The sequence below is a fragment of the Acanthochromis polyacanthus genome, chromosome 17 (genome assembly GCF_021347895.1).
Source record: "Acanthochromis polyacanthus isolate Apoly-LR-REF ecotype Palm Island chromosome 17, KAUST_Apoly_ChrSc, whole genome shotgun sequence".
Taxonomy (NCBI): Eukaryota; Metazoa; Chordata; class Actinopteri; family Pomacentridae; genus Acanthochromis; species Acanthochromis polyacanthus.
Genome location: NC_067129.1, coordinates 2321748 through 2346258, shown reverse-complemented (window position 1 = coordinate 2346258; position 24511 = coordinate 2321748). Strand labels below are relative to the sequence as shown.

Sequence of the window (24511 nt, the reverse complement as noted above, 5' to 3'; positions counted from 1 at the left end):
AGTCAAGTTTTTAAGTCATTTAAATATTTAGTGTTTGCCTGAAACCACTGCCCTTGGTTATACATCCTTTAAGTAGAATAAAGATTTTAAAATCAATCCAGTTCCTGTGTTTGAACAGAATAGGTTTGCAATGCGTTAAAAATGTGTTGTCAATTAATTGACACCCTCTTGGCTACAATACTAGTGGTTATAATAATAATACAGTTAGTCTAATCTCCATAATTAATAACTCTGAATGGTCTCATGGCAAACGAGTACTTAATTTTCTTTTCAATCGATGTCATGCAGGTTTTGCTGTCCCTTTACACCACCTATGTGACAGTGGATCATGGTTGGGTTTTAGCCGATGAGGATGAGTTAAAAATACCTCGACTGGTCCTGATGGACCTCCCTCTTCTCCCATCCCTCCCGCTTGCCCTCTTCTGTCCTTCTCAACCCGCCCGGCCAGCAGGCAGATGGGTCCCCCCTATATAGAGCCGGGTTCTGCTCGAGGTTTCTTCCCTGTTAAAAGGGTGTTTTCCTTGCCACTGTCACCTTTGGGCTTGCTCTGGGGGTCACGCATATGGGTTCTGTAAAGCGTCTTGAGACAATTTGACTGTAATTGACGCTATGTAAATAAAATTGAATTGAATTGAATTGATAATATAATAATATCAACAGTAGTGTGACTACGTCTGGAAGCCTTATTTACCTTCCTTTCTAATATCTGCTTAAACAATGTGAATTGTTTCTTTTCCTTGTGTTTTGTGCAGTTTAAAAACTTTTTTTTGTAGATGTGAAGCTCTTCCTGTTACCAGAAATCGTCTGTTTGAAATTAAAGCCGTTCTTTCTCATCTCTGAGGTAAACCCGTCTGCCAGTGATAATAATAATAATTCCCTGTGGTTATAACTCTCGCTTTAATCAGACAGAGCTGAAAGAAACAAACCGTCTTCCAGCTGCTTGTATGTAAACCAGTCACCTTGTAGGAGGTGTTGTCGGAGCAGGGCTCCTCCACCTGCACCAGCATGAAGGCGTGGAGGAAGTTAGAGGCGATCATGTCGGGGACGAAGGGCGTGGCCTCTTCTTGAAACACCACCGCCACGATGTCATTTCCTATGTGACGCTTCCGCTGCAGCTGGAGGACAACGTTGTTATTGTGTTATAATTTACCATGTCACACAAACTCACATCACGTTTACGTCACATCCCATCCTCACATGCTATCTAGTGCTAACTTTTGACACATCATATATCAGATTAATGTCACGTCACGTCTTGTGATGCTGTGAGTTCATATGTATGTCATGCAGTGATGTTTAAATCCCACCACATGTCATCAGCACCGGACACCACTTCAAGGCCCATCGTACGCCGTGTCATGTGACGTCTGGATCATGTTACGACGCTACATGCCCTTTGTGGTGGTGTGAAGCAATATCTTGCATTTTTAGGTCGCACTGTATGTGATTGTGTAGTTTTAGCTCCAATAGAACTGTGCTGTTCCAACCAGCACACACATTCAGCACAACTTGTACTTTGTCTTGTAGAATGTAGTTTGTGGTAATATATAGTAGTAAAGTAACATATAGTAGGAGTGAGCTGCCACTTTTGGTTTAACTGGTTTTTCTCATGTTTAACTTAGAAACGGAGCTAAGCCACAATGTTTTCTTTTATACTAATGTGTTTTTTTTTCGATAGGAAAGTCTTACTCAACACAATAAAGGGTATATTTTGTTATTTTTGCCTTGGGCTCATTCTAAATTTAAGTTAAACATTAATACTACTTTGTTTTTTGTTCAGCTACATCCTTTGTTTTGGACTTCACATTTATTGTAAATGAATCATTAATTTCTCTGAGACAGCACATTTTGTGGCTGCTTGGGACCAGTGAAGGATGGCAGTTCATGTTGAACCAACCCCTAGGCTGGGCGTAACACTGTGCTCTGTTATGCTATGCCAAGTCACATCACGTTCTGTCATCTATGGAACACGCTTCGTGATGTGATGATGCATCGTGTTTAGTCATGTCACGTTATGCTGTACCATGTCATGTCATGCTGTAACATGATGACTCATGTTATATGATGCTTGCTGAGTCATGTTGTGTCATGCTGCAACATGCTGAGCCTCATGCTGCCTACCTGCTGAGCATCTCCCTCAGTGAAGGGCAGTTTAGTAGACACATGGAACATGATCTCCTGCTGTCGGTGGACGGTGTAGATGGACTGAGACCCTGTCTGACCGTGAGACACGTCCAGACCCCCCCGAAACCTGCAAAGGGAAGAGGAACCAGTCAGTCACCCCCTCCTGTTACATTGGGAGTTGAAGGTGTTGTAGTTCAACAGCAGAAACATGGAGAAGAAATGCTGCTGTTGCCTCAGACCATTAATAAAGAAAAGACTAAGTGAGTAGACACCATCTGCCATGATGTTTTATGTTGTTTTACAGTGGACTGGTGCTGACTGACAATGATTTGTGTGGTGATAAAAATGGCTTCACTCTGTGATGATTAAACAGTTTTATGTTGTTATTTGTGATTCTCACCCCTTAAAGTCCTGCAGCTCCACTGTGTCTCCCAACAGCTGCAGGAACTCTGTGAAGGCTGGCGTCTCCTCATTGTTCCTAAAGAGGTCCTCCTCAGACACCTGACGGACAGATGACAGACTCATGGCATGTCAGCTAACCATCACATCTGTCACACGTCAGCTACAACCATCACATCTGTCACGTCAGCTACAATCATCACATCTGTCACGTCAGCTACAACCATCACATCTGTCAAATGTCGGCTACAACCATCACATCTGTCACACGTCAGCTACAACCATCACATCTGTCACGTCAGCTACAATCATCACATCTGTCACGTCAGCTACAACCATCACATCTGTCAAATGTTGGCTACAACCATCACATCTGTCACATGCCAGCTACAACCGTCACATCTGTCACATGTCAGCTAACCATCACATCTGTCACATGTTGGCTACAACCATGACATCCGTCACATGTCAGCTACAACCATCGCATCTGTCACATGTTGGCTACAATCATCACATCTGTCACGTCAGCTACAACCATCACATCTGTCAAATGTCGGCTACAATCATCACATCTGTCACATGTCAGCTAACCATCACATCTGTCACATGTTGGCTACAACCATGACATCCGTCACATGTCAGCTACAACCATCGCATCTGTCACATATCAGCTACAACCATCACATCTGTCACATGTCAGCTAACCATCACATCTGTCACATGTCGGCTACAACCATCACATCTGTCACATGTCAGCTAACCATCACATCTGTCACATGTCAGCTACAACCATCACATCTGTCACATGTCGGCTACAACCATCACATCTGTCACATGTCGGCTACAACCATCACATCTGTCACATGTCAGCTATAACCATCACATCTGTCACATGTTGGCTACAACCATCACATCTGTCACATGTCAGCTATAACCATCACATCTGTCACATGTCAGCTACAACCGTCACATCTGTCACATGTCAGCTATAACCATCACATCTGTCACATGTCGGCTACAACCGTCACATCTGTCACATGTCAGCCATAACCATCACATCTGTCACATGTCAGCTACAATCATCACATCTGTCACATGTCAGCTACAACCATCACATCTGTCACGTCAGCTACAACCATCACATCTGTCACATGCCAGCTACAACATCACATCTGTCACATGTCGGCTACAACCATCGCATCTGTCACATGTCGGCTACAACCATCGCATCTGTCACATGTCGGCTACAACCATCACATCTGTCACATGTCAGCTATAACCATCACATCTGTCACATGTCGGCTACAACCATCACATCTGTCACATGTCGGCTACAACCATCACATCTGTCACTTGTCGGCTACAACCATCGCATCTGTCACGTCAGCTACAACCATCACATCTGTCACATGCCAGCTACAACATCACATCTGTCACATGTCAGCTACAACCATCGCATCTGTCACATGTCGGCCACAACCATCACATCTGTCACATGTCGGCCACAACCATCACATCTGTCACATGTCGGCTACAATCATCATATCTGTCACATGTCAGCTAACCATCACATCTGTCACATGTCAGCTACAACCATCACATCTGTCACATGTCAGCTATAACCATCACATCTGTCACATGTCGGCTACAACCATCGCATCTGTCACATGTCAGCTACAACCATCACATCTGTCACATGTCAGCTACAACCATCACATCTGTCACATGTCAGCTATAACCATCACATCTGTCATATGTCGGCTACAACCATCGCATCTGTCACATGTCGGCTAACCATCACATCTGTCACATGTCAGCTAACCATCACATCTGTCACAAGGTATGAAGAGTCTAACAGTTTGTACCTGTCCAAATCTCTGGTAAATGACTCCAAACTTGAAGGTGTTGTTGACGTCGTGCTCGTCGTAGTTCACGATGAGCCGAGACGCCTGGTGACACACAAACAGACAAAAACTTCATCTCTACTGTCATTTATCAGAAAAGTTTCAGGTAAGATGATGTTCTCTGAGCTCACCTTCGGGTAGAGGACAGGAGTGAATCGCAGTCCTGCTGCTTCATCGCACAGCAGCTTCAGGAGAAACATCACAAACACAACACAGACATCACCCGAAGTTACAGTTAGAATATTGAACAGCGGTGGAACACATTGACTGCAGTAGTATGCATAAGAGTCTGCGCTTTCTCATTTCTAATCATTTACTAGGGTAATATTTTTACTGCATTACTTTATCTCACAGCTGTAGCTACTTTTTAGACTCAGTTTACAAAATAATCAATTAATTTTCAAATTATAATTAAACTTTTTTGTTGGCCATTCCACCACTGATATTTTCTCTAAAATTTCATTACTGCAGCGCCCCCTCCTGTCTGCAAGCTGCAAACTAAAGTCTGCATCAAACAAATGCAGATCCCTGAATTATTAGCAGCTCATAAGCTACATATATTTGGAATGAGATGTTTACAAGCTCTCCTGTTGTTCTTTAAAAACCTATTTTATTACATTATTACATTAAAGGCCATGTAAAAGATGTTTAAAAATGCAAAAAAAAAATTTGTCCACACCTTCTAAAAATGGCGGTGGGTAGCACTTTAACATCTGATAATGATTGGTTATAAACAGAGAGCTCAGAGGGTGGAAAGGGTTCATTGTTTTGTCTGTAAAATGTCAGAAAATAGTGACAAATGATGCCAACAGTCCAAGCTATAGTCTTCAGATCTCACATTTTGCCCAAACAACAGCATAGTGCCATGTATGGTAAAGAACCAAATCCTTACATTTAAAAAGCAAAAAGCAATAATTTTTTATTCAATAAATTAATCAACTAATCGCTCGGCGAGTACTCACTGCTGTTACTATAGAAACATTTAGCTGATAAAACTTCTGCACTTCGACCAAAGTATTTTATTTTGAGGGAACCCTGCCGCTGCATCCTGTTAGCTCCACCAAAGACAGCCGTGATTAGTTTAAAGAAATGCAGTGCAGTCAAGCTATTCTCTGGTCTGACTATGTGAGGCTACATGGTACTTACGTGGACTTGCAGCATTTTTACACTGTTGTATCTGTGCTTTAACTTCAGTAAGCAATCTTCCACCTCAGTTTCTCCTGAAGTTGAAAACATTAAAGTAATAAATCAGAAGCTCCTCTGTGGTGTTTCATGTGTTTGTACCTTGGCCAGCTCTGGTACACTCGGAATGTCCGGCAGCTCTGACAGCGATAATCTGTGGTAGACACTTTTCACCCGTGACCTGAAGACAGAAGAGACAAACCTGAAAGTCCTCCACCACAGTTTATGCATAGTTGTGTTTATTTACAGGATTAACTAAATAAATATTATTAAGGCCCCCTAATACGAAGCTTACCTCATTATTGCAGTTCTGAGTGCAGATTCGACATAAAAACAGCCACCTATGAGCAGTGAAAACTCATAGCTGCTTCTATGTAACAGAATTTATAAGTTTGTTGAAGATTTGCTCCACTGAAGCAGAAACTGTAACTCAACTTGTCGGCCTGGTCTGATAAATATGTACAGTACTGTTCAAAAGTTTAGGGTCACATTGTTAATATGGTAAATGACTATTGTAGCTGGAAACAGCTGATTTTTAATGGAATATCTCCATAGGGGTACAGAGGAACATTTCCAGCAACCATCACTCCTGTGTTCTAATCATAGACTGTATATAAAGATGGACGTAGCATCTGGCTCCAAATTTGAAGCCCACCCGGAAGTGTCAAAAACTTGCAATATCACGCCGTCCGCTAGGGTTGGCTCCAAAAAGCTTTTGCTCCATAGACCCCAATTCATTTTTGGAAAAAATAAAATTTGATAGACTGATGTTCTACAGCTCAGGATTTTTTTCCCCGTTAGTTTTCATGGTCAAAATGAGAGATCAGGGGGCCGATCTTAAAATAAATCAATACTGAATTTTAAATAAATCGTTAAAGTTGGTGGAGCCAGGGGGCGTGGCTATACTTGATAGACAGCAACAGAAGCCTCTGCGGTAAAATGTGGGCGGGATAGGAGGGTCTTCAGCCAATCCTGCCCCTAGTTGCTCTCCGGTCCAGCCTGTTTGATGACGCTTTTTACGGCTACAAAAAATCCAAAACAGTGACCAGGAAGTAGCAAAATCTGGGTTTCATTTTCTCGGCGTTGAAACCAACCGGTGACGTCACGGTTAGTTCACGCCTGGTTCTAATGCTACATTGTGTTAGCTAATGGTGTTGAAAGGCTCACTGATGACTAGAAAACCCTTGTGCAGTTGTTAGCACATGGATAAAAGTGGGAGTTCTCATGGCAAACATGGAACTGTCTGGATGACCCCAAACTTTTGAACAGTAGTGTAGGTCAACTTTATCTCATTTAGAGCAACTTTTACTAATTTAGAGCAACTTTAATTAATACAGAGCAACTTCAACTCATTTTAGAGCAACTTCAACTAACAGAGAGCAACTTTAACTAATATAGAGCAACTTTAACTTCTAATGCTACACTGTGTTAGCTAATGTTGTTGAAAGGCTCATTGATGATTAGAAAACCTTTGTGCAGTTATGTTAGCACATGGATAAAAGTGGGAGTTTAATGGAGAACAAGAAAACGTCTGGGTGACCCCAAACTTCTGAACGGTAGTGTGTACGTACCTGATGATGACGTGAAGGTGCTCCTGTTCCCTGTCCTCCTCGTGTCTCACTGACAGCAGCAGATTTCCCAGACTGCTGGCTGAACAGGAGAAGTTGAGATGCTCCTGAGTAAAACACAGTCGGTGTTACTGCCAAGCACTTCGTCAAACATGGAATTGAAACGCAGACAACCTCCAAACATTCTCACCCTGCCCAGAAAGTGTTTCCTGTACGCCCGTGCAGCCTCATTGATCTCTTCCAGCTGGTACCCATAATCCCCTCGGGGTGTATCCTCCTCCTCCTCCTCAGCCCTACTCTCTAAGGAGGTGGGAGGAGGAGCCTCGGGGTCCTCGATCCAGTAACCTCCGAACTGAGGCAGGATGACCTGAGGGTAAGGCGCCCCCCTCTCCAACACCTGCAACACAATCATATATCTCAAACACATACATGGGTCATTTTATTACTTAATGATTACATTAATTATCAGTTTTAGGCCTAAATTATTAAGGGTAACCTGCATTAAAAACAACCTTCAAACAAATTAGAATAAAATACCACAATAATATCCCAGATAGAGTCAGATAAAACTTGGCTGCCTTATCCTTCGAGCAAAGCTAGAAAAACTAGTTGAACCTAATTGCTGACTGTTCCTCAGTGCACCAGTGTTTTCTCTCCTCTCTCTACGTAACACTCAGCTCGAGTGTTTCGGAGTCTGTGAGTCGTATTAAATCAAATCAACTACATTTATACAACACGCTTTGAAACAACCAGAGCGCTGTACATGGTCAAGGCAAGAAAAAGTGTGAACTCTATGTACTAACAGGACAGAAAACTGTATAAAGAACTCATGAAATCACTCCGGAAAACAAAATAAAACACCAAAATATGTGCTGGTATGTTTGCAGAAGATTCTCACCTCCTCTATCCTCGGATAAGGAATGTAGTCGTCCTGAAACAGAGAGAATAAATAAATAACTATAAATTAGGCAATGATTACATTTATTGTTTATTTGTCAAGAACAACCGGAATGTTATTGGACTCTAGCTTGAAGAAAACAACAATCTTTTGACAATTTACATTCCAAACCAATAACCGATTAATCTAAATAATATTGGCTTTATTCTAGTCATGTTTACACACAAACACACACACAAGGACTCTGATGATGCACACATGCACGTGAATATAGAAGAATGATAATGTTGAACATGACAGAAGGTGCAGAGTTTTTATTCAATCGAGTGATTTATGGTTTCGTATGTGAGATGTCGGAGTTCCAGTCGCCTCTGAGAAGCATCAGTTTATTAACATGGAAAGTTTGTGGCCCTCAGAGGTCTCTGAAAGCAAACAGCACCTTGTCCATAGATATTTGATAAAATGGGGATTTTCCTCCACATGAAATGCAAAAACAACTGATTCTCCCTTGAAGAGCCAAACCAACAGGTAGTGATGTAGCCCCAACCCTAAAACCATGTTGGCCAATCAGAAGACTGAAAAAACAATTACAAGTCACAGTTGGTTTCCAATAATGGAGCAAGAATCATCGTACCTCTACTCCTCTACAATTACATTTGAGATCATAAAGTTCAGAAACTGTGCCTACAAGAATCCAAACTGTCTCTGCTTGTTTGTGTCTCTTTGTCAAGGTTTTGTGTGTCTTTGTGGTGATTTTGCATCTTGTTTTGGTTGCTTTGTCTCTCTTTCTGGTTATTTTGTTTCTCTTTGCAGTCATTTTGTGTCTCTTTGTGTTTGTTTTTGACTCTTTATGATCGTTTTGAAGTGACTTTGTGTTTCTTTGTGAACATTTTGCAATCATTTTGTGTCTTTTTGTGGTTGTTTGGTGTCCCTTTGTGATTGTTTTGTGTCTCTTCGTGGTCATTTTGTGTCTCTTTGTGGCTGTTTTGTGTCTCTTTGTGGTCATTTTTTGTCTCTTCGTGGTCATTTTGTGTCTCTTTGTGGTTGTTTGTGTCTCTTTGTGGTCATTTTGTGTCTCTTTGTGGTCGCTTAGTGTCTTTTTGTGCTCATTTTGTGTCTCTTTGTGGTTGTTTTGTGTCTCTTTGCTAGACACCATGGCTCTTGCTGTTTCTTCTCTTAAATATCGTCACACAGGATTCTGACTGGTGATGGTTACTGCTCACAAAAATAATCCCACAACTCTTCAATCAACTCTAGTATGTGTCCAGTTAGCATCAGCACTGTTTTAGCCACATCACTGCACGAAGTCTCCTCCAGTAAAGAAAGGAGATGATGCACACTTCCCGTCTACACTGCAAAACAAATCAGTCTGAGGATATTATCACCCTGGAAGGTCTCTGATGAACCTGAGACACAATAAGTCTCTGTGTCTGATCTGAAAAACTGCAGCAGAAACCGACAGTTTTTAGTTCCACCTCATCAAACCTGTAAATGAGAGCGTGAAAAACTGTTCTATGACACTGAGATCGTGAATGAACCTCAGCTGCATCTCTCCCAAACAGAGCTCAGAGTGTTCGACACCTGGAAGCTGTTTCAGAAATAGCAGTCCAGTCCTGCTCAGGTTAAAAAGTTAAATACCAGAGACAGAACCGTCTCACTCAGGAGGATGCAGACAACTCTACATATCTCTTAATTAGAAGCAGCCCCGTAAGTCTGCTCCTACATGGACACAAACGAAACGAAGCAGTGAGTAATGAGGGTGGATGGACATGAGGACAGACAGATGGACAGACGTGCCTTCTGTCTCTGAGGGATCGTCTTCATCTCGGCAGCTTCTGGAACCTGCTGCATCGGCGTCATGGAGAGAGGACAGTATTAAGATCGTCCGCCGTTGAATGCCGAACACGTAAATATTTAAAAACAACTCCATTGAATATTTTTTAAAAAAGCTTCTCAATAATGTCTGACAGCAGCTGGTCTGTGTAGTTTTTAAGTTTGGGTCTATTTTCAGCAGAAGATTAGGACACATTTGGTGGATTAGGTGAGATTGACTCAAAATAAACAACAGTATGTGTTCAGGGTAATGAAGGACATGTCATCCTTTAGAACTAGGGATGTGCGCGACTAGTCGTTTAATCGTTTAACCGCCTACTCATTTATTAAACGTTTAGTATTTTACTAGTCGGTTAAACGCTAGTGTGCCCCCCTCCCCCTCCCCGGCACAGCCACGCTTCGCGGCCCCCGGTCATGCAGCTCTACGCTCGGGCGTGCGCTGCACGCTCGTCCTGTCTGGGCTACCTGGCTGATCCTGCCAGTAGCATATGCTTGTCTCTTTTTTCAACCCCCGCTATCCCCCTCATCATTAGCGGTGTTTTGACCACTCCAGCTACACCCACCACGTCCCTTCCTGCCACCCCGAAGCAAAGCATCGTTTCCAGTATGTGCTGCTCGTGGACTGTCATGGCACACCGACCCGCTGCCGTTACGCACAGACGCAGCGGCACTTTCTGTCTCAGTGGACGACTGAACATCTTCATCAGAGGGTGAATATTCCTCTTCAGAATATGAGTAAGCCATTACTTGACAAAGTACTTTGTCAGCGTTGACCAGACCTCTCGGTTCGGTGAGTTTTCTCACTCTAAAATGTGCCGTCTTGCGCTCTGATACGCTCCGACGGCGAGTCTCATCTCCTCGGTTTTCAAACTCTGTAAACTCCAAAACTTTGAATGAAAACACGCCCACAACTGATGCTCAGATTGAAGTTCCAGATGTCCGCCATCTCCTGGTGTACAGTACATGAGGCACACGAGGCAGTATATTTGAAGCTATGGCTTGTTATGTTCAGCAATGTTGCTTGTCGCAATATTGCGACTTTGGCACTTAAAGGGTTAAATTGCAAGTTTTCCGAACCGACTAGTCGCCAATAAAATTAGCGACTAGTCGGTTTGGAAATTAGTCGAAATTCCCATCCCTACTTAGAACAGTCTGGTTCACTGACAGTTCTTATAGTTTATGAGATAATAAGAACTATTATCAACAGAGGGTCAACTGATACAGATTAGTAGTAATCAAGGAGATCGATAAGTATTATTTGAAAATGCTATACAGTACACTACAGGACTGAATACACACTTGTGCGAAATCACATACAGATTACTGCTAAATGAAAGGCTACTATATTTACTTTGATAAGAAATAAAACAGTTTAGATTCACTTCAATATGCAACAAAAGTCAGTAAATCTTACTGAGATTCAAAACTTTCCTTTATTTTTGATGTAGAGGTTGTGTTGGTCTATTTTTCGCATTGAGCATTTCTATTACATTATCTTGTTGCTGTTGTTATGTGACGATCAGTGTTGGTTTGTCTGTCCATCTGTCTGTTAGCAACATTACTCAAAAACAGACTAACGGATTTCGATGAAATTTTCAGGGAAGGTCAGAAATGACACAAGGACCAAGTGAATAGATTTTGGCGGTGATGCAGCTTATAATCTGGATCCACGGATTTGCTAAAGATTTCTGTCAGCTGATTGTGATCCTACTACAAATCCACCAATGAGGACTTATCAGGGTTTATCCGTCAGAAATTATACGACTGAGCAGCCTTGGCAGAGTACCGCTCTCTGAGTGCTTTTCTTGTTATTATTATTGTTGTTATTAATAGTAATAATAACAACAACAAAAGCACTAGCAGGCAGCTGATGTAGTGATCACTTGTTGTCATGGTTACAGTGACACTGTGCCGCTATCTCACAATGATACAGAAATCTTTAACAAATTTGTGGATCCAGACTATAAGCTGCATCACTGCCAAAATCTAATCACTTGGTCCTTGTGTCATTTCTGAGCTTTCCTGAAAATTTCATCCAAATCCGTTCAGAAATCTTGCTAACAGACTAACAGATAAACCAGCGCAGATTGTCGCATAACTCTGCCACGTTCCTTGGCAATAGTGTTCATAATTACCATATGGATTTTTGGATTTTGGCAAAAGAAATTACCTCGAGGACTTAAAGATATATTATGGTCATGAAACTGCGATTTGAGAGACAGTCTAAACACATTTTTCAAATTCCTTTATAGAACGTTATCCTGACTTTAAGAACACAACCGAACTAGAACTTTACCAGAATGTATCAAAACAAAAATATTTATATCTGGGATGTCGAATAAAAGCCTGCACGATGTTTGTATCTGAAGTGTTCCTGTCCTGTTTCACCTGCAGCAGCTCAGACTTCATTTCATTCTGCTCGAAGCTAAATGAATATTGGATGAGGAGAAGAAACTTTTCACGGCCAATAAAACACGTTTCATTCTCAAGGAGACAAACATATTAAGAGTTGTCGCCCAGCAGGAAAAATAATCTGCTGTTTGTTCCTTTATTTATTTAAAGTGCAGTCTTTTCACAGCAGGGCTAAGTGCACGTAAAACAGACGGAGAATAATTTAATCCTTACCTCCATTTTGTCCATCATGTCGAAGAAATGAGCCGACTGCAGACAAACAGACAGAGACATGTTTAGTTTTCTGGGTTTTTGCATTCAGGCATCTGTTGTGGCTCTATGGGTCACGCTAACTTTACACTTTCCGTCTTTGTTGTGCCGATTCAGGTTAATGATGACAAAATAGTGCAGGTGGGCACAAAAAGCACAAGAATGTCTACATAAATCATAGAAATTAGCCGCCTGAAAGAGACATTTAGCTAACCGCTTTAGACGTGTATCGACATATTGATTAGCTGGTGCAGCTAACTGTAACGATGGATCATTATGAGGACGGTCATCAAAGTTTGACAGCCAGATGTCCAAAATGATTCCAAACATAAACTCTCCTAATCTCCTCTTAACAAAACTTCAAACCAGATAGTCTTTATTTTCCTGAAAGAGTGTAGAGAACAAATTTAGCAGAGACACCACAGACCACACTGAAATACCAGGCTTTGCAAAAGTTCTGTTACACTCGGTTTCATGATCTTTAGAGACGTTTACATGTCGGAGTGAAAATTTCCATGAAGCAAACTGAAAGTTCTACTTTATAGGGAGGTGTCATTGGTACAAATTTGTTCTCCGGTGAAGTTGTATCAAGATGATCTTCACCTGAAAGATCTTCACCATTCTTGAGCCTCTCCGCGACTCTGTGGACGGTCATCCGGCCGATGTTCAGCTGTTTGGAGTCAGACTTTTGGACTAACAGCAGATTTGACTCGAAAAATTGATGAGTCATTCACTAAATGACACAAGATTTTGAATATAAACTCTACCTGATGACTTGCACAGTGAAACCAGTGTCTCATACTGGATTAACAATAAAATCGGACTCGGATATTGATGACTCATGCCTGAATACTGATGACTCATGCTTGATTTTGATGACTCATGCTTGAATATTGGTAAATTTTTATTAATTTGGATCTGCTACGTGCATTTTTCCGGTGAAGTTGTATCAAGATGGAAGTCAAAAGAGTTGAGATATCTGCTCTCCTTCGTGCTGGCCACAAGAAGTCTGACAGAGCCAAACAGCTGAACATCAGCCGGATGACCGTCCACAGAGTCACGGAGAAGCTCAAGAATGGTGAAGATCTTTCAAGTTGCAGAGAGGCTCAGGAATGGTGAAGACCTGAAAGATCTTCACCATTCTTGAGCCTCTCCGCGACTCTGTGGACGGTCATCCGGCTGATGTTCAGCTGCTTGGCTCTGTCAGACTTGTTGTGGCCAGCATGAAGGAGAGCAGATATCTCAACTCTTTTGACTTCCATCTTGATACAACTTCACCGGAGAACAAATTTGTATTAATGACACCTCCCTATAAGGTAGCACTTTCAGTTTGCCTAATGGAAATTTTCACTCCGACATGTAAACGTCTCTAAAGATCATGAAACCGAGTGTAACAGAACTTTTGCAAAGCCCGGTAATGAGATATGAGTGTTACCTTCATGGTGGGGGGTGCGGTTCGAGGTGGGGAGGGGGGACAGTCTGCCACAGGAACATTGGAGGTGGATAAGTGCTCCTGTTTGCTGAAACAAACAAACAAAAAAAATCAATAATTGGCTTCCTAATGTGTCTATGAAGCAGATCAATCCATATACTAGTTAACCGGGACAGATATATTTCAGGTTTCTACCCTCTTGTGTTGCACACAGCCTGCCCCTGTGCACTTCTAATGGCCCTCTGATTATAAATAAAAGCCCTGAGCGTCACCTTTACCTCTAATAAACCACCGTCCACCTGCAGCCCTGTTGGAGTCCTGCTTCACCTGAGCGACACTCATGATCAGTTGAGTCTGTCTCTAAAGATAGATCTCCAATCTGTCAGCAGCCTCCACTCTTCACACACTCTGTAATCAACCAGCCAGAAGACCATCCATTTCCTCAGCCCTCAGGCGACTCGGCTAAATCTGCTCGCCGTGGTTGCCATGGTTTCCGCAGGTGTCCAAAAAGACGAATAAGCTGACCTGGATTAAACTTTTGGAGGAGCTGCCGGCAGTCGATTACATTGATTTACCACCAGAGTTTCACTGGATTCATAGTTTCTAATAGACTTGGGCTTAAATATTGATAACTCATGATTTGAACTAAATATTGATGAGTCATAATATGACATGAATATTGATGAGTCGTGATTTCACATGAATGCGGATGAACTGCTTGGATTTGATTTAACACTTAATGCAAATTTTGTTAAATAAAATGAGTAAACTGTGGACATTTTGGATATTGCTAAGTCAAACTTGGAAACTGCTGAGTCACACTGGAATACCTATGAGTTGGACTAAGTTTACTTAAGTTGAAAATTGATTAGTCACACATTGATTGATATTTAAATGACCAAATAAAGATATTAAATTTTAACTGACAATGGATTGACAATGATATGGACTAGGAAACTGATGACTCATGCATGAATACTGATGACTCATGTGTGAATACTGATTATTATCTCACTACAACTTGTTTAATGGCACTTATCTGGGTTGTTGTCTCCTAACTAGATCCTTGCTTGTGTTGTATCCACTCTCAGATGTACGTCACTTTGGATAAAAGCATCTCCTAAGTGAAATTTTAGAACTGTAGAATTATTGATGACTCACGCTTGATAATTGATGACTCATCTTTGAATACTTATGACTTGTGCTTGAATATTGATGACTGATGCTTCAGTATTGTTCAGTCATATTGTGGTCTAGATTTGAATATCAGCAACTCAAGAGTTTGTCCTTGATTACTTAGATAATAGATGAACTTAAATTTTTCTTAGTTGAACTTGAAAAGTGCTGAGTCGTACTGGGACAAACAGTGAGTTGCACTAGATATTGACAACTAATACTTTAAGAAGAACTTGAATACCAACAACCCAAGATTACAATGTTTTTACTTTAACACTAGCGACTTGTAAACTTGAATATTGCTGAGTCAGACTTTTGGACTAGCAGCAGATTTGACTCGAAAAATTGAGGAGTCATTCACTAAATGACACAAGATTTTGAATATAAACTCTACCTGATGACTTGCACAGTGAAACCAGTGTCTCATACTGGATTAACAATAAAATCGGACTCGGATATTGATGACTCATGCCTGAATAGTGATGACTCATGCTTGAATTTTGATGACTCATGCTTGAATTTTGATGACTCATGCTTGAATATTGGTAAATTTTTATTAATTTGGATCTGCTACGTGCATTTCTACCAAAACAAATGTCAAAAAGTCCGTTCTTGTTGGAAACCAGAAAACACAGGAACCCTATTGAAAAGAAAACTACAGAACTAAAAGACTACAGAATATTATGCCTGTAAATGCAACTCAGTTTGATTTAAGTTAATATTCGCAACAAGATTCAAAAAGCTTGCAGGTAGACAATAGATGCTTGGTTTTTGCTGACGTATACATAAATTAACAAACAAACAAAAAGAGGCCGGTACAACGGTAAAGCATCGGTTCCACTCGCCTACAGGTTGGTGAACTGGTTCTAGAACCACACAACTCTGATGTGACTGAGTGGACTGTCTTTCTTCACAGAAGATCTTTGGTCCAGTTCAGACACACATGAATCAACAATAAATTGCATTATTGAAAAGCTTCTCGGTGAATTACCATTAATTAGCGACCATTTCTGGCTTATAGTTTATGATACAGCGAAATGCGTAAAGAAAAACACTTAGAATTAACCCTCAAACTGAAGCTCATAAGCATCTTTTAGTATTTAAATGTTGTACTTGACAGAACATTCCTACTCTGCTGCATTAACTGACTTTTAAAGGATGCTTTGAAGCTGTTGATCCCCATGAGACCCCCAACAACACGATTTTCACATCCACCAGTAACTGAGCAACATGATGATTCATCTGGAGTCGTGTTTGTTTCCACATGAAGAATCTGAGTCCAAGGTTTTCTCTCTTATAGCTCTGTTTTTGGTCACCGCAAGCTCCTGAGGGAAACACTGGGGTTTTTAGCTGCTAAATGCTTCTCTCTGGTCACTGTTTGCTGCCGAGTACAAAGAGTTTAATTATCAGAGCTGTCTACTGCTGCAAACAGACTTTAAATGTCGTAAAAAACTAAACGTCAAAGACTGAAGGAACTCTTTTGGATTGTCAAAAAAGTTTTTACCCCCTGAACCCTTAAAATCCCACCAGGCATTTTATCTTTGAAAAAAAAGCCAAAATTATACCATTCAGAAGTGTAAAAGTTCAAGAATTCATTACATTTTAAACTTTCCAATGGTCCTTGAACGTCTCACACGTGGTTCTATCAGTAAAATCTAAACACAAAATTATGATATTGGAAATTGGTGCCATTTGAAAGACAAATACTATTCTGGTTTAGTTTTTTCTTCTTTTATTTATTATTGATTTAATAAATACAACTATTTTCGAAAGCACCTTAATTTCAAAACAGCGACAAAGAGAGACAAATGACTACAAAGACACACAAAAAGACCAGAAATAGATTAGAACTCATTTAAAGAGAAGAAAAATGAGCAGAAACAAATGCAAACTCAATACAAGCAGAAAGACAAGCACCAGTGACAAAAGGACGGCTACATGCACAATGGCTTCAAATAGATGAAAACACCTTAAAGTGTATGTAATATGACCGAAAAGACACACAAAGCAACTGGAAAGAGATTAAAACAAAACGACCAGAAAGAATCAAAGAGAAAAACATACAAAAAGAGGCAAAGAATCAACAAAACCAATGCAAAACAACAGCAAAGACTGACAAAATGGGAGAGATAAACAACTACAAGACACAAACAGACTAGAAAGAGAATAAATTAACTCAGAATGATCATAAATAGATACAACAGGCACAAAATAACAGCAAAGAGCCACAAAACAGCAACAAAAATGACACAACCAGACAGAAACACAAAAGAGAGAATAAACTCACCATAACAGATAATAAACACAAACAGATGCATAATAAATACAAAAAGAGACGTCTGCTGTATGTAGGTGTATTGAAAATTGAAACTGAGGCTAAGATCACTCTGATTTAGTTTTTTCCTGTTTTGTCTGAAGTTATTTAATAAATAAAAGCTATTTTTCAAAGCACCTCAGTGCCTCAGCTACAAATCTCCCTGCAAAGCAACAACACCAGCACATTTTAGTGGTAATAAAATAAAAAAACAAGTTAATGTGGTGACAAAACGCTGAATATTCTCATATCATCTCTACAACTCTCTGACTCTCCTCCTGTTGTGCCTTTTGTGAATCCGAACCAATTTCACCAAACTGACATTTCCAGTGAAAAGAGATAAAAGCGGAGCAGCCGGAGGGCCTTTGAACCGAGGCCGACGACCTTGTGTAACTGTGTGTAACGGTGTGTGACAACAAAGTGAGACGTGTTGCATAAAAACCTGCCAAAGGAAACCAGACGAGTGACGATTTGGAGCTGGGTTTTGTGCTGGAGGCCGGAAGCTGATCAACACCTCCAGTCAGACTCAGCTGAGGCTTGTATGTTTATATAAATCCATATATATATAAATACATACCAGGAATGCTTCCACAACACATCGGAGGCAACGACCAATCAGAAAGCATCAATCAGAATCTACAATTTCAGCTGACAAGTGTTGACAGCTGAGGGGAAAACAGGCAGAAACCTCCACATGTGACCTGCTGATGGACACCAACCATCAACACATCCAGAGTCTGATTTTGCTGTATACTCAGATTCTGAACCTGGATAGTGTATTTAAATGACAGAAATAGATGCAAAAAAAAACACAGGGAGACAAAATAATTTTAAAAAAAGATGAAAAATGAATAAAAACTAACACAAAATGACCACAAAGACACACAAAATGACTGTAAATAGATGAAAACTGAAGAAAATAGATGCAAATTGAACACAAACAGATGTAAAACAAATACAAAAACACAAAAAAGCAAAGAGGAAACAGTGACAAGCAACTACAAAGACACAAAAAGACCAGCAAGAGACAAAAACTCTTCAAAACAGAAGAAAAGCAAACACAAACAGATGAAAATTCAACGCAAATGGAGACAAAAAAACACCTCTCAGACACACAAAATGACTGGAAACAGATTAATCTGACAAAAATAGATGCAAAATTAGCACAAACAGATGCAACAACAATAAAAAGAGACGAAACAACAGCAAAGAGCCAAAAAAAACAGCGACAAACAGAGCTACAAAGATAAACAAAAAGGCCATAAAGAGACTAAAACTCAGTAAAAGCGATGCAAAATAAACAGAAACAGACGTAAAACCAATGCAGAAACACATAAAACTCAGCAAAGAGTCACAAAACAGTGAAAAACAGCGACAGAGACACACAAAAAGACCATGAAGAGACAAAAACGAGATAATAAAAGAGATGAAAAATGAACACAAACAGATGTAAAGCCAATACAACACAAAAAACAGCAAAATATGAAAAAACAGCAACAAAGAGAGACAAACTCTCATAATGGCTGCAAACTGACATGAAACAATCACAATGTAAGAAATTATCTAACAAATACTTGTGAAATGAGCACAAATAAATACAAAATGACCACGAAGACACAAAAAATGACTGAAAAAAGATGAAGACTGACAAAAAGATGTGCAACATGAACACAAACAGATGCAAAACCAATTCAAAAAGACACAAAACAACTAGAAAGAGACAAAAATCGACCATACAGAGACAGAACCATACAAAAAGAGACAAAAAATCAACACAAACAGATGCAAAACCAACGCAAGACACAAGAGAAGATCAAAAGAGAGACAAGTATAAAGACACACAAAAAGACCAGAAAGAGAATAAATTAACTAAAAGAGATGCAAAATGATCATAAACAAATGTGAAATTAATAGAAAAATACACGTAAAAGCAACAAAGAGAGACAAAGTTCAAATAAACACAAAAAGACAACCTCAAAACAAAACTTTAATTGGTAAAAAAAAAGAGAAAAACATTAAAAAACAATATTAATTTTTAGATTCAAATCCTATGAAACTGTCATTTTACGGTGTAACTTCACAAAAAATGGAAAATCTGAACAATTAAAAAAGTATTCAGCATAATATACTCGTTTTGCTGATTTAAATAAGTGTAATCTTAAGTCCAAAATCTTTAGTTAACATGTAAATTAATAAATTTTACTGGTTATTAAGTGTAATTTATTATCTGTGATTTCACAAAATAAGATAAATCTGTAAAAGATCTGCTTAAAAAGATATTTACCTTTTATAAAATCACCAATACAAATATATAGTATAAATAGAATAGTTCAAATACAGTATAAACATTTCTAACTTTACAATCTAACATTGTAAAAGACCTCTGATACGTTTTGGACTGTTTTTACAGTTAACATGTAAATTAATGACTTTGTTCTGTGATTTTACTTGACGTTATCTGTAATTTATTATCTGTAAATCTGCAATTTTAGAAAACAGTAAAAGTCTGTAATAAAACTGGAGCTTTTACTTTTAAAAACTGTAAATAAAACATTAACTTTATACCGTGTTCTCATGTGCTTATTTTATGTATTTCAGCTAGTTTTTCAGCAAATATTCAGATTCAAAAACTGATGTAAATTAGGTTTTTTTGGGACTACAACACAGATTTGATCCAGACTCCTGACAGGAACCAGCACAAAGGTCAGTAATGAAAAGACGACATGAAACCTCCAGAGAGAGGAAAGGTCTCTCAGTGTGGAGCTGACAGCGGCGACAACACAGAATCCGTTTAAATTATGGTCAGTTTTAGAATTTATGCAATAAGTTTTAAGATGTAAGAGCCAGTATCAGCTGCTGAACTTTGTTTAAGGCTGGAGAATGAGTGTGAAAATAAAGCTCCTGAGTTTCATTTCAAAATAAAACCACTTTTACCCCGAATCTCAGCTGGTTCGTTATCGCCGCTGACAGCTTCACGTCGCTACTGATAACATCATCTCCAACACACACACGTGTTAGCATGATACGCTGCTGTCAAACGCTCCTCTGGGCCGTTCCCATAATGCAACACGCCTGCGGAGTGTTTCATCGCAGACAACAGTGTGAATCCAGCGACAGCAACAATATTTTCTCAGGAGGTCACGAACCTTTCGAGGAACTAAATTTGTGTTTTGACTAAATTTAGCTCCAGTCGGAGGCTTCCAGCTGCTAAACAGTTTCTGATGGATCAAACATCGCTAGATTCCATCCATCCATCATCTATTCACGGCATAATCCTCATCAGAGTCGCAGAAGGCTGGAGTCTATACCGGCTGGTACGTGTCCACTCGATGCATTTTTCCCACATTTAAACACACCGCATCGGAAAATTGCCTGCTTGGTGGGCATGTACTTGAGCATGTACTCCTGCCGACCTTCTTCTCAAGCTATCCTGGCTGCCCCTGATTGGACAAACGCATTGACTCAAGAGCTAACTTTCTCTTTTATTATGAAAACTGTTCAGCGAAAAGTATTTCTGAAAGCATTTGAAGTGGGAAGTAACCTGTAGCTGAATGTGTCCTCGTTTTAGTCCACCGAAGGCTAGTTTAGATGTTTGACGAAAGTTTCAGATCTCCGCACGCCACATTGAATTTGCATAAAATAGAAGTCTACTTTATGCAAACGAGCTGCGGTCCACTCCAGAAAGACGCACCAGATTGCAGCTCAGACTGTGACAGGAAGCCGGAGAAAACCAATACATGCACAGGGAGAACATGGAAACTCCATGCTAAAGATCCCAGGAAGGGGATTTCTGTATCATTACCAGATAGCAGCACAGCATCAGTGTAACCATGACAACCAGTGAACACTACATCAGCTGCCGGATGATGATCACATGATTGTGATCCTACTAAAAATCCACCACTGAGGACTTATCCATCAGAAATGATCCAAGAACAACTGATTAAACTGTGGGGGTGTTGCCCGCTACATATTTAGGTCACGTGATTCAGTATCCGTACATAACATACACATGCAGAACACACGCCTGTGCTAAGTGAAGCTCATTTTGTTTGTGGGTACAACTATTAAATGGTGCCGGGATTTCTAATCATCAATAACTAATAAATAAATGCTGCATTTCTGACATATGGGGGAATGAGCAGCCTTGGAGGAGGACTGTGCTCTGAGGGCTTTTCCAGTTCATATATGTAAAGAATATGACATAAGACTAAATCTGTCTAGAGCAGGTTTGCATTAAACCACAATCCAACATCTCTTGTTGTAAAGTAAAGCAGCCTGAAACAGTAAATAAACTGCAGCTCTGTGAGCTTTGTGTCCTGGTTTGAGCCCAGAGTGTCCAAACAGATGTACATGTAAAAGTCCGAATGTGATATCGAACACGCCAGCTCTTTATAAATGCATGTAAACCGAGGTCATCCTCGCGGCTACATGGCAGCATGTTACAAAGCATTTATAAATTCGACATACAGGGGGACATTTTCCTGGTTCCATCTGTACCCGGTCGGTCGGCACGCTCGCAGGTAGTTTTCCGGCATGTAAAGTCATGAAAAATGTATTTGTGATTTTTTTCTTCACAGCCAGGAGGCCTGCTGGGCTCCGAGGGAACATCAAAGCTCCTCATTAACATTTAAATTTAACCCTCAAGTTCCTCCACTGTGAGGACGACGTGACCACAGCACGACACCACAACTTCCATCGAGGCATCGGTGTAACTGGTCCAGCTGCTAAAACCGTTTAAGGTCGTTTAAAATGGACAATGCTGGCATTTTATTTCAGGGCTGCAGCACACGATTCACTACAGGAGAACTACACTAGGAAGTTTCTGAGCCTGTTGGAGTTTTCTATATTTCTGCATGAATCAAACATCATCAGACCTTCATGCAAGTCTGAAAGTAAATAAACAGAATCAAATGAAACAGATGATGCAAAATGAGCAGCTTCACTGCTTTGTTATTGGATGAAGGTCAGGATTTTGACTTTAACTTTTAAACATTTTTAGAAGGATAGCTTTGGGTCCTTTTTCTTCCTGCACGCCCCATTTTCTCCTGAGAGTCAGTTCACAAATACAAACCCTGACATTTACCTTTAGAGTATGCTTCAGTGTTACTTAAAATGAATATTAGGAGCCAAAAGAGGATGCATCAAATGAACAGAAACTAATTAAAAAGAGATTCAGTGTCAACAGAGATTTAAAAAATGGCAAAATGGCTGCAAAAAGACAAAAATCTAAAAATCTAAAAATAGATGCACAAGTAAAGGCAAGGTTCACACAGAACGAATCTTTTAAGTCATTATGTATGAAAGTTGGTGAACCTGTCTCCTAACTGGAAGCACTGGAAACTTCACTACTTTTCTCTCACAGACACGTACAGTGCCTATAAAAATGAAGTTTTCTCCTTTTAATGCTTTTAAACACTAAAAAATGAGAAATTTAATTTGTCTTTTGGACAAAAAATACAATAAAGACTCTTTAATGTCAAAGTAAAAACAGATGACCACTTTTATCCATGTGCTAACATAACTGAAGGGTTTTCTAATCATCAATGAGCCTTTCAACACCATTAGCTAACACAATGTAGCATTAGAACACAGGAGTGATGGTTGCTGGAAATGTTCCTCTGTACCCCTATGGAGATATTCCATTAAAAATCAGCCGTTTACAGCTAGAATAGTCATTTACCACATTAACTATGTCTGCATTGGATTTATCATTCATTTAATGTCATCTTTATTGAAAAAAATGCTTCTGAAAGGTAGTGTAAGTGTTTAGTGTTTAGAAGTTATTATGATTGTAGAACAAAGACTTTTGTATCTGGAAGGTCCAGTCATTGGTAGATTGGTACTATTTGATAGAACTAAACCATGAAGACTAAAGAACACTAAAAAAAACTTCATCTAAAGGTTACTGGAAAGCATAAGTCAGGTAACGGATGAAAGAATATTTATGAGAGCTTGAAATGCAGTTAAATCCATCATTAAGAAATGTAAAGAATGTGGCATGTGACTCCTCTGAAGGAGTTACAATAAAGGCAATAGGGAAAGAGGCCACCAAGACCCCTATGAGTCTTTTGAAGGAGTTTCAAGTTGTTCTTTATTGCCATATATACTCTAGTGTCTAGTCAGATGTGAAAAATACTCAAGTTTGGTCTCATCAGATCAAAGAAGCTTCTTCCAGTTGACTTCAGAGTCTCCCACCTGCCTTCTGCTGAATTCTAGTCAAGTTTTTATACAAACTTTTTTCAACTATTTCTTCTTCTTTGTCACTCTCCCATAAAACTCTGACTGTTGAAGAACAGACAACAGTTGTTGTTTGAACAGTCTCTCCCTTCTCAGCTGCTGAAACTTTCATCTCCTTCAGTGGAGTCATAACTGTCTTGGTGGCCTCCCTCACTAGTTACTTTCTTGCATCTCCTTCAGAGGAATCACAGGTTTCTTGGTGGCCTCCCTTATACTTGTTGAAAAACAATAAAACTATAGAACTTCCAAGGGAGATTAATACTTTAGGTATGATAGTACTGAATCATTTTTATATGAAATAAATCAGGAAAAAAGATTTACTGTTAAATGTTGTGAATAAATGAGTAATTATGTGTAAAATTACAGATTTTTGATATGGACAGTATTTACAGTTTTGGCCTTTTTTATGCTCAACATGTAAATTTCTTTTTTCTTCAGTTTTACTAGTTATTATTTCTAATGCAAAATAACAGCAAATTGAAGAATGATTGAAAAAAAATGATTTTTTCCTATGTAGCTACAACACAGTGTTGATTCTCACTCTAAACTGTTCCAAAAATTACAGCTACAGTTGCTGTTTATCTTTACAGTGGATGTGTTATCACACTGAATATCCCATTGTCAGTTTTACTCCAACATCACGCAGCCTTACTACGACTCCTCATCAGCTGCAGGCTCATGTTGCTCTTTGTAAAAACCAGTAAAAGTGTGCGACTTCAGTGATTCTCATCCCCCTGCAGCCCTCACAGTTTTACCCTTTTTGCGTTGTTTTACGGGGCT

The 24511-nt window shown here is 39.7% G+C and overlaps 1 protein-coding gene across 6 annotated transcripts in view; it reads right to left on the bottom strand.

The window, feature by feature from the left end:
- LOC110969733 (rap1 GTPase-activating protein 2-like) overlaps positions 1–24511 on the bottom strand; it is a 57768-nt gene that overhangs the window by 6867 nt on the left and 26390 nt on the right. For all 6 annotated transcript variants that reach the window (XM_051937344.1, XM_051937345.1, XM_051937347.1 and 3 more), the window contains 12 exons: positions 14005–14089; positions 12534–12569; positions 9873–9920; positions 8076–8108; positions 7368–7574; positions 7181–7284; positions 5712–5790; positions 4559–4612; positions 4389–4472; positions 2525–2625; positions 2122–2251; positions 960–1115 (listed from right to left, as the gene is read on the bottom strand). In XM_051937344.1, coding sequence (XP_051793304.1) covers positions 960–1115; positions 2122–2251; positions 2525–2625; positions 4389–4472; positions 4559–4612; positions 5712–5790; positions 7181–7284; positions 7368–7574; positions 8076–8108; positions 9873–9920; positions 12534–12569; positions 14005–14089 — 1117 coding nt within the window. The remainder of the gene's footprint in view (positions 1–959; positions 1116–2121; positions 2252–2524; positions 2626–4388; positions 4473–4558; positions 4613–5711; positions 5791–7180; positions 7285–7367; positions 7575–8075; positions 8109–9872; positions 9921–12533; positions 12570–14004; positions 14090–24511) is intronic.